Below are 10,129 nucleotides of genomic sequence, written 5' to 3'. Positions count from 1 at the left end.
CGGGCCCGGGGCCATTGTTTCTGATCCGGTGACCTATGACAGTTACTAATATCTTGTACGGTGAGGCTCTTTTGATCTGAGCAACTGAACACTTCACTGAAATGTTTCATATCTGATTGCGTCTTTAGGCAATAGGCCTTTTTATTTGGTTGATCCAGCTCCAACCTCCATTTATTTATATATATATATATATTAAAGAAAACGTCAAACATATGCAGTAATTTCCATTTACCTCAACACTGATTTATTTTCCCGAGGTTAAAATGCCTCTGAAAGTTTATGGAACAAATGTGTTTTTGCATGCAACAATCAGAACTATGTTTTTTTTTATTTATTATTACTATTATTATTGTTGATAAGTTCGGCTATGTCTGTCCTCGTAATAAATATTTAATAAGTTATTCTTCTGGAGAGAACGCGAGCAGTGCGCATCACTCTCCGGTTTCAGTTCATTTACAAGAGTCGAGATTGAAACTTACAAATCATGCACATCTACACAGTTTGGGTTTTCCTGATGACACACACCGATGAGCAGTAACGCTCAGACGTCGCGTGCCGGCCGACGATGCCGTTTGAATCCCACGACACGTTCCCCACGGCGTGTCCTGTCCCACTGGCGTCAGAAGGTGGCGAGGTGTCCCGCGAAAAGAAGCAACATAACGTCCCATCAGCAGCCGCGAGTCCTGCCGAAGTGTCCTTGAGCAAGGCGGGGGTAAAAGGGAACAGCCAGACCTCCATGTCTGTATCCTCGAACATAATCCATCCTGGTCCCTCGTTCTTTTTTTTTCTTCTTCTTCTTTTTCTTGATTGGACATCACGGAGGTCTCTGCGCCTCCTCCCGCGCGCTCTCGGCGTGACCCAGCTGACCTCCGGTCCAGGCCTCCCCCTCCTCACGTGTCCACGGGACTCGGCACCATGCTGTTCGGTGTGTCCGGTAACTGCGACGACAGGGAGGTCACGTCGCTGCCCGACGAGTTTCCCAGAGAGCCCGACTCCGAGAAGGACACCTGCCGGAGGAGACAGAGGGAGTCGCTGGTAACCAGGCTCATACTGCAATTTGAACATGCTTATATATTATAAGTATTAGGCCTATCTATTAAAAACAATGAAAACATCACTTCATCAGACTTATAAAACATATCAAGTGGCCACGCGAGGTTCAAAACATTTGGCCCAATAATCACATTTTTTTCCCTATGGAAAATTAAAGGATTCTAATATATACCTTCGGGATTACTGTAAGATTCTTTTATTTTTTTATTTTTAACTGAATGCATGCCATCACCATCATCATCATCATCATCATCATCATCATTATCATTATTACCATTTTCATCATCATTTGTGCATCCAAATTATTCTGCATCATAAATTCAATTTAACAACTGTGTGTGTGTGTGTGTGAGAGTGTGTGAGAGAGAGAGAGAGAGAGAGAGAGAGAGAGAGAGAGAGAGAGAGAGAGAGAGAGAGTGAGAGTGTGAGTGTGAGAGAGAGAGACTCTAAGACTCTTTGTGTATTTAATAGATACATTTCTTGTACTGTACTAAATGAATAATTGAATGTGGCCCACCAGTTGTTGGAAGGCGGGCTGGTCCAGGTCGCTCTGCAGGGCGAAGTCGCTGAGGGTCTTCCACGGGGGCTGGTAGGTCTGCACCTCCACAGGATTCCCCTGCACGCCGTTGTCGTGCCGGATGGGACTGCCCGCCACCAGGTGTGTGCCCGTCAGGCCCTGTAGATTCTGCACGAGAGGAAGGGGAACAAATACTAACTCTCGGTTCAAATCTTGGCTGCTGATGTGTGGACGAGGTGTTGAGTCATGTGCAGCAACAGGGATCCTCATGCTGGGTGAATGATGCAGGGATAAATAAAGAAAACAACAAACCAAATCAAACCAACCGTTGCTGGGAAAAAACATTTAACTTTATGATCATTAACTAACCATAAATCAGTAAAAATGCATAATAAACATTAGTATAAATTGAGCCTGTGATTCTCATTCCACAATAAAGTGTGTTCAAATCAAATCAGTCCTCTCCACCAAATCATCTGCCCCAAAAGCACAATACGACCACTCCATTTAAAAAACAAAATCTAATTTTACAATTATTAAGATAACATACCATCCGAATATTTAGAAAGAAGCTGAGACGAGAATGGAAAAAAACGATGACAAGCAGTTGTCCGATCTGAAAGACTGACGTGTCTCTTTTTGAAAGAATTCACAAAGATCAATCTCGCATTGTGGCCCTGGTTTTTCGGTCTATCGCCATTATTATAATTATTATTCTTTCTTCATCTTATGACGTAAACATGCGGCGACAACGCTGCATGGACATCATTTAGTTCTGGTCCTTCACACAGACTGTTGCTGCAGTTTTCACATTTGTATTCTCAAATGAGCGACGGAATTGATCAACATGTTTTACGCGTAAAAAAAAAAATAATAATCTGTACAAGTCGAGAGAGATAAATAACAATAATGTTGCACCACTATAATAAATTACGGGCATGAAGACTTCATGAGCTCACGGTCTTGTCGCTGTGCGCCTGCTGCTGCAGCTGCTTCATCAGGATGGACCTCTTCTTGTCTTTGCAGCGCTTGTTCTGGAACCACACGCGGATGACCCGGGGGCTCAGGCCGGTCATCTCCACCAGCTGCTCCTTCATCAGAGCGTCCGGCCGCGGGTTGGCGTTGTAGCAGGTCCGCAGGGTGTGGAGCTGCTTCTCGTTCAGCACCGTGCGGATGCGGGTGGTCTTCTCCGACTGCTTGTGGACGTGGTTCCGGTGGTGAGGAGGGTGCCGGGCCGAAACCGGGTCTGAGCAGGAGGCGAGAATTGGGTTATGTTCCCATGAAGAAAATGTTCCGTATTAATAGGCCTCGATCATAAATGAATGAATGCGTGTTTAACACAGATAAGTCCATACTAAATCACATGCAATAGTTTCTATACAATTAACACCGTCTGTAATTTATGTAATTTAATAAAATGTTGGGCTGTAAATTCCAAACATCATCAGGCTGTAAGGTCACACATTTTTAGGCATATGAGAAAAACAAAAAAAAATTGAAATATAATGACGTCTGACTTTATGTATGCCTCTAAATAATTTTCAGAGTGTAGGACTTTACGCGCACAAAATATAATTAGAGAGAAAACAAGACAGAGAAACAGGCCTGTCAATAATAATAATAACAACAACAACAATAATAATAATCACCATCATGTCATAATAATCATAATCCAGCCCTGTACCTGAGATGTGCAGCGGTCTGGTGTGGACGTTGCCCGGGCTGAGCGGGCTCCCTGCGGAGGCCCGCTCCACCAGCAGACCGTGGTCCGCCCGACACAGCAGCTCGTCGTCCCGCAGGGAGAACTCGTCTCCCGGCAGGAGGTGTCGACTGCACACCGAGCACCGAAAGCACTCCATGTGGTACACGCTGTCCCGGGCCCTCATCACCAGGTCGCTGCTGCAGAAGCCCATGTTACACTTTGCACATTTGATGCCAAACAGCCTGAAAGGGAGCGCAGAGTCACGTTGGTCCCATGTAATCATTATCCCCTAAAATTATCCCTCTGTCTGAATCCAGTTAAATGACACGCTGAGCTGCACTTTTTGGTCCAAATCAAAAGAGGCTCAGGAAAATACTTATTAAACAAAAAGTAATCCTGCATGCAACGCAAATCTGATGGAGGCCTGCAGTTCATGACGCACAGTCTTGCACACACTTTCATTTGCACATTTGCCACTGAAAGGGACATTCATTATGGAAAATATTATGGAAATATGTTTATTACTATTTTTATATCTCATGCTCCTTAACTTTGCGTTAAGCACAGAACAGCACATGGCCTCTGGCGTTTAGGAAAGTTAAAACAAAACGATTAAATGAAATAATGATAATAAAAATTAAAAAATAAAATATATCCTGGTGACGGTTGAACTCCTACCTGGCATAGTCTCTCTTACAGTAAGTCTTTCCGTCTCGGACGAAGCAAGTGCAGCTCTCGTCCAGGTACTGGCTGCACTCTGCACACTTGAGGCAGGCTGCGTGCCACTCCAGGTCCGGGGAGACTCTCAGGATGTACTGGTCGTGTATCTGACTTCCACAGCCCACACACATTGCGATTCCCGACTTCTCTGTGTGAGAGTGTGTGTGTGTGGGGGGGAGGAGGAGGAGGAGGATTGCATTAATGCAACACCGACTTTGCGCTCTTTTTAATCCCCATGACATGCCCGTTAAACCCCCGACACCCCGTCACCTTCAAGGAGAGAAACTGTTGTGCGCGTATCACAACAAACACGTCGAGTCATTCCGAGAGCACTGGTGAATTATTATAATAAGGCCACGACAGCTAAAAATACCTCCAACGGAATGAGCGCGAGGACTATAAGTTAATATAAGGACATTGTATTTATGTTAGTGTTGATCGTTCGGATCAAATTGTCTAGTTGCTGTTTTCTATATTATTCTGTAGACTTCGAAATTAATCGAGCGATTTATCATGGAACTCAAAGAGACTATACACGCCGGTCAGGTTATAGCACCTAAAAGAAGAAGAAGAAGAAGAAGAAGAAGAAGAAAAAAAACCTCTGAAAAATGAGCAGAAAGAGGAGCATCTTACTTTTTGAATGATCCCCCATATCATCCAAGAAAGAAGTGTTGAGCAGGATATCCACCATACAGGAGAAAGTAGCCCGGTGCAGCACGACGGGTGGAGGAGAGGAGCGGCAGAGGAGACCGTCCCGTCTCTGGCTGGATGATAAACTTGTATTCCTCCACCGAGAGGTGGAGAGAAAACAAAGATCCTCGACCAGTGACGTGTGTAAACCTGGACCTCTCCGAGTCCGGGGAGAGGGTGTCATGCAAATCTTCTGCAGGACCCTCGCTCTTTTTTTTCCCTTTTGGCTTCTAAGACTGGCTGTGAAGTATAGTGTGTGTGTATGTGTGTGTGTGTGTGTGTGTGTTAGTGTGCTTTATTTCTTATATACTGTATATATTTTTTGTTATCGTTTAGTCCATGCAGCACTGCCTGTCCATCTCAATTCCTTCAGTAATTCCCCTGTTAACTCGCTTCACAAGTATATTAGATTTATTGTGACATCAAGTGTGAGTTTAGATTATATTGTTATTATTCCCTTTGCTAATATCTAATTCCCTTAATATTAATGTGGGGGCTCACAGTAAGAGCTTTTGTGGTCATCTAATCCTACAGTATCAACATATCTCCAGATTATGTCAATATACAGGAATTTATTGTGTTTTACAGTTTTTAAGTCCCCCCCCTAATATCCGTAATACATACATTGTTGAAAATGTCAAAAAATAGTTTAATGTCACTGGTTATTATTATATTACTTTTATAAATGATTATGGTTGTGATGATTATTATCGTTATTATTAACAATTTTAATTTTTTGTTATTGTCATTAGTCAGTTTAAAATCTGGTCGTTTATTGTAGATAAATAAATAATTGAAACATGTTTTGTTTTCTTTAAGTGACTATTCGGTTATCCACCGTGTGCACAGTAGAGCGCCCTCTACTGGAGGAAGTCTCAAATATTACTCCGAGACCCATGGAGCCTTTTCTCTTGTACATGAAGCTTATATAAAGGTGTGACAAAAAATACATTAATAAACTAATATAAACTAAATGTATACATTTATTAGCGTCAGTAAATGTTAAAAACATCCGTTAGTGTGTATTCGTTGTCAAAAGGAGGAAAGTTGAAGAAACTGACTGTAACAGTGGCAATTGTTGCCTATAATTAAGAAAATGGCTGAGGAGCATGAGAGACCCACAGATGTTGTTTGTTTAACTAGTGTCATCATAAAGAAAAGTATCAAATCAAACTCCTGTTTATTCAGAAATGTAATTTTTGTAAAGGTTGAAAATGTATTGCAGTGAGAGAAAAAGAGAAAGAGAGAGAGAGACACACACAGACAGACAGACAGACAGACAGACAGACGGACAGACAGAGAGAGAGACAGACAGAGAGAGAGAGAGAGAGGGAGAGAGACACACACAGACAGACAGACAGAGAGAGAGAGAGAGGGAGGGGGGGGGTGTCTTTCGTAAGTTCTCGTTTTTGATCGGTATATCTCGCGAGAAGTCGTCCCGACGTCAGATCACCTTTGACACACTTTGCTCCCCGTAGCAGCGCTGAAGAACAGACACAAGGATCCAAGATGAACCGAGCGTTCAACAGAACGAGTCTGAAACGCCTGGTAAGTGTGTGACACTCACAGACGAACAGTTTCACTTCACGCAGACGTCGCGTCGCTCTGCTATCGCGGACTAAAAGCACGAAACAACGTCACTTGGCGAACTTGTTTTCTTTTTGCAGCTGCTGCTAGCTAGCTAGCTAGCTGGCTAGCTGACCTGAGTTAGCTAGCTAGCTAACTCGGGTCATGCTCGTGTGTCACGTCGCGGTCCTTTTCGGAGTTCGAGTATGTGACAGGGTAGTTCGACTTTGATTCCACACATACATCGCGTCATAACCAGGATGCAAGTTGACAGTTTCGTTTTTTAAGCTAATGCCAGTTGCCGCGAGCCCGTGAGCCCAGGAGCTAGCCGAGGTGTTATGGAACCTGTTGACGTCGAACAACAGTTACGAAAGGAGCGTGTTACCAAACTGACACCTCAATGTTATGAAATGTGTTTTCTGTCTCTCGCTTCCATCTTCTATGAAACGACAGTACATGTCACGTTACAAACTAGGATCTGGTGTTTTTCATTTTTTCCCCCGTTTGCTTGATTTTATCAGAGTGACCTTTTCATAGCTGTTAGTGTTCAGTCATATCCAGATGTGTCCTGCTCGACTCAAACCTTGTTTGTCCACCAGCCAGTGATTATTCTTAAATCCATCAGTAGTATGCTTCTGAATCCATGTGTGCTATTGGTTGCTCTTGAGTTCAGACCAATACCGTGAACAGTGCTTAAGTATATATTAGGGCTGCAACTAATTATTTTCATTATCGATTAATCTGTCGATTATTTTCTCGATTATTCGATGGGTCCATAAAATGTCATAGTGGTAAAAAAAAATGTGGATCGTGATTCCCAAACCTCAATATGATGTTTTGTTTGTCCACACACCAAAGACATTTAGTGTACTGTCATAGAGGAGCAAGGAAACTAGACAATATTCACATTCAAGAAGCTGAAATCAGAGAATTTTGACTATTTCTTCATAAAAACTACTTGAATCGGTTAATCGATGATCAAAATAGTTGGCGATTAGCGTAATTAATACACACATTCAGTGGTAAATACACAGCTCCAGCCTTCTTCCTTTTTATTTTTATTAACTGAATACTATTAACAGTGTGTGTAGACTATCTTGACCGGCAGCAACACCAGATTTGTGTGTTTCTGTCTTGATGTCTACTGAGATGTCGACATCTTCTCCAACAGACCGGCCTCCTCCAAAGGTTTCAGAGCACCTTGGTGGTTGCAGAGCACAACAATGACAAGCTGACTCCCATCACTCTCAACGCAATCACTGCTGCCAGCAAACTGGGCGGAGACGTGTCATGTCTGGTCGCTGGAACAAACTGTGCAAAGGTAAAGGCACATCTTTTGTGGTGGATCTGCTTCATGGACAACGTGTTGTATTTGTGACAGTATTTTGATGTTACTCTGGCTATTACCACATTGCATGACTATATGGTTAAGTTAATACACAAGACACCTACGGATGTAGAAAAGTGTATTGGGAAACTGCAGTAGTCATGGAGATAAGGCAATCTTCACCAGGAAACCTCGTCACGTCAGATGCTTTTTGTTTCTCTTCAGGTTGTGGAGCAAATTAGCACAGTACACGGAGTGAAGACGATCCTGGTGTCTCAACATGATTCCTATAAAGGTTCCTTGCCAGGTATGTAACACTAAAGAAGTGTGATGCTTTTGGTTTATTTAACCTTCATGGTCAGGGGAAAACATACTGATCTTTACTACTTTAACCTGCTTCAGATTTGCACAGTCCCACATGTTCACAGCTGGAGGATTTTGTTCAGTAGTAACTGAAAGAGGAGAGACTTGTTTTCATTGGATTTCCCTGCATTAATGTTTATGTTGTCTACTGTCTTACTCTAATTTTTGGTTGAGTTGACACCTGCTGTTCTCTTCTTCCCTCAGAGGAGTTGACTCCCCTGATCTTGGCGATACAAAAACAATTCAGCTTCACTCACATCTGTGCCGGTGCATCTGCCTTCGGAAAGGTAAACCACAGACCAGAGCTGTGCCTGTATAATATATACTCACATGTCTTGAAATGCACCTTAAACCTGTTCAGAAGAGTCAAAATCTATGATTTCAAAATTTGATTTTGACTTAATTGATATTGACCTAAATTGTCTATATCTACAGTACTTTCTCCTCTTCATACTTTAAATACACACGTGTAATTGGTGCACATTTCTCAGCTAATTCATCATTTTGTCTGCAGAACCTGCTTCCAAGAGTAGCTGCCAAGTTGGATGTGGCCCCAGTTTCAGAAATTATTGAGATCAAGTCTCCAGACACTTTTGTCAGAACCATTTATGCAGGTGAGTGATTATCGTAAAAAAAGTAACAAAGGATTTTGATCTTCTCTTTAATTCTTTGTTAGTTTTGACACACCTTAGTAGAATTGTTAAGTCACGTTACCTGGCATTGGTGAAGCTTTGATATATGCCTGCAAGTTAATAATATTTTAATTTGATAGGAAATGCTCTCAGCACTGTGAAATGTAATGAGGCGGTCAAGGTCCTCACCTTCAGAGGGACATCCTTTGAGCCAGCTCCAACGGAGGGAGGAAGTGCCGCGTCAGAAGATGGTAAGAAGCTATCTGATATTTTGGATGTTATTTTATACCATTAAAAAAGCAAAGATGCATTTATCTACAAACCTTATTTGCAGTTGTCAGTTTTAATTCTTTCTGCCTGTTGATGATCTCTAAACCGCAGTGGCTTCATCTTCACCCACTGGAGTATCTGAGTGGCTAGAGCAGACTCTGACAAAGAGTGACCGCCCAGAGCTGACAAGCGCCAAGGTTGTGGTGTCAGGAGGTATGAGTCAACTGTTTTATCTTCAAGATCTACCTAAGTCATCAAAATTTGCTTTATTCTCGTGTTTTGTTCAGCAGGGGTTGGAGAGTTCAGTAGCATAAATGTCACATTTTTGTTTTGTTTCTTTTCCTCAGGAAGGGGCTTGAAGAGTGGGGACAACTTCAAGCTGCTTTATAACCTTGCAGACAAAATGAATGCTGCAGGTGTGGTGGGATTATTATTTTGTGTTATAAATGAACAGGCTACTTATTTTTATAAAGGTAGATTTTAAATTTCAAAATAATATTTTTTCTCAGTCGGTGCATCCAGAGCTGCAGTGGATGCTGGGTATGTCCCGAACGACATGCAGGTTGGACAGACTGGCAAAATTGTAGCACCGGTAAGTCATTTCTTTTCTGAGGTGGTTATTTAGATTTGGTAAAGAGCGAGAGAAAGGCCAGCAAAACTTGACGGGACAGCAGGAACACAACAAACCTTCCATCGCAGTTTGAAAACCCACCTGTTCAGGCTGCACCTTAGTCCATTAATCATTAAAACAGAAAAAAAAGAATTCTCAAATGGAGCATTGATACATTTTATGTACTCGCATGATTCTTGCACTTTTTGGGTAATATCTTCAGGGTTGAATATACTTATTGTAAGTCACTTTGGACAAATGCATCAGCTAAATTCAAGTAATGTCAAAACATAATCATATTAAAATGTGAATAGTTACATTCCAAAATATGTTTGAACCCAGCGCGCACTTGAACTCAGTTGCACTTATGAGTGTATACAAACCTCCTGTGTTCGACTAATGCCTGTTAGCCTTCGCCGCGTCTGCAATCCAGTATCATCAGGATGTCTGCTCTGCCCTTTTAAAACGGTTAAGTTCCCATTACGTGATTCAGCGGGGGTGAGCCCGGCTGTGATTATCCACACATTAGGCCCTGCAGGATGCTCGTGATGGCACATTTAGGCCCCTAAATGATTTAGCTGATCCATTAAAGCAGAGTGCACTGGATGCCCGGTCGGAGCCTCAGACTAGGGCAGACCATCCAAATTGGATTTCCAAATGTTATGACAAGCTTGTGGAA

The 10,129-nt window shown here is 42.4% G+C and overlaps 2 protein-coding genes across 2 annotated transcripts in view; one reads left to right on the top strand and one right to left on the bottom strand.

The window, feature by feature from the left end:
• Positions 1 to 221: 221 nt before the first annotated feature.
• isl2a (ISL LIM homeobox 2a) lies at positions 222 to 4,928 on the bottom strand. The gene is made up of 6 exons (XM_035641242.2): positions 4,626 to 4,928; positions 3,951 to 4,140; positions 3,255 to 3,514; positions 2,530 to 2,816; positions 1,571 to 1,738; positions 222 to 1,007 (listed from the first exon to the last, which is right to left on the bottom strand). Exons 1-6 carry the CDS (start codon positions 4,864 to 4,866, stop codon positions 891 to 893), a joined length of 1,263 nt encoding a protein of 420 aa, XP_035497135.2. The 5' UTR covers positions 4,867 to 4,928; the 3' UTR covers positions 222 to 890.
• Positions 4,929 to 6,076: 1,148 nt separating this feature from the next.
• etfa (electron transfer flavoprotein subunit alpha) overlaps positions 6,077 to 10,129 on the top strand; it is a 7,692-nt gene continuing 3,639 nt past the window's right edge. Inside the window, exons 1-9 of the mRNA XM_035642869.2 lie at positions 6,077 to 6,230; positions 7,420 to 7,569; positions 7,801 to 7,882; positions 8,143 to 8,225; positions 8,453 to 8,552; positions 8,711 to 8,821; positions 8,952 to 9,053; positions 9,188 to 9,256; positions 9,350 to 9,432. Coding sequence (XP_035498762.2) covers positions 6,192 to 6,230; positions 7,420 to 7,569; positions 7,801 to 7,882; positions 8,143 to 8,225; positions 8,453 to 8,552; positions 8,711 to 8,821; positions 8,952 to 9,053; positions 9,188 to 9,256; positions 9,350 to 9,432 — 819 coding nt within the window. The 5' untranslated portion in view covers positions 6,077 to 6,191. The remainder of the gene's footprint in view (positions 6,231 to 7,419; positions 7,570 to 7,800; positions 7,883 to 8,142; positions 8,226 to 8,452; positions 8,553 to 8,710; positions 8,822 to 8,951; positions 9,054 to 9,187; positions 9,257 to 9,349; positions 9,433 to 10,129) is intronic.

The sequence above is a fragment of the Scophthalmus maximus genome, chromosome 7, assembly GCF_022379125.1.
Source record: "Scophthalmus maximus strain ysfricsl-2021 chromosome 7, ASM2237912v1, whole genome shotgun sequence".
Lineage (NCBI taxonomy): Eukaryota > Metazoa > Chordata > Actinopteri > Pleuronectiformes > Scophthalmidae > Scophthalmus > Scophthalmus maximus.
The sequence above is the reverse complement of the archived record's forward strand: the minus strand, read 5'-3'. Positions and strand labels throughout refer to the sequence as shown.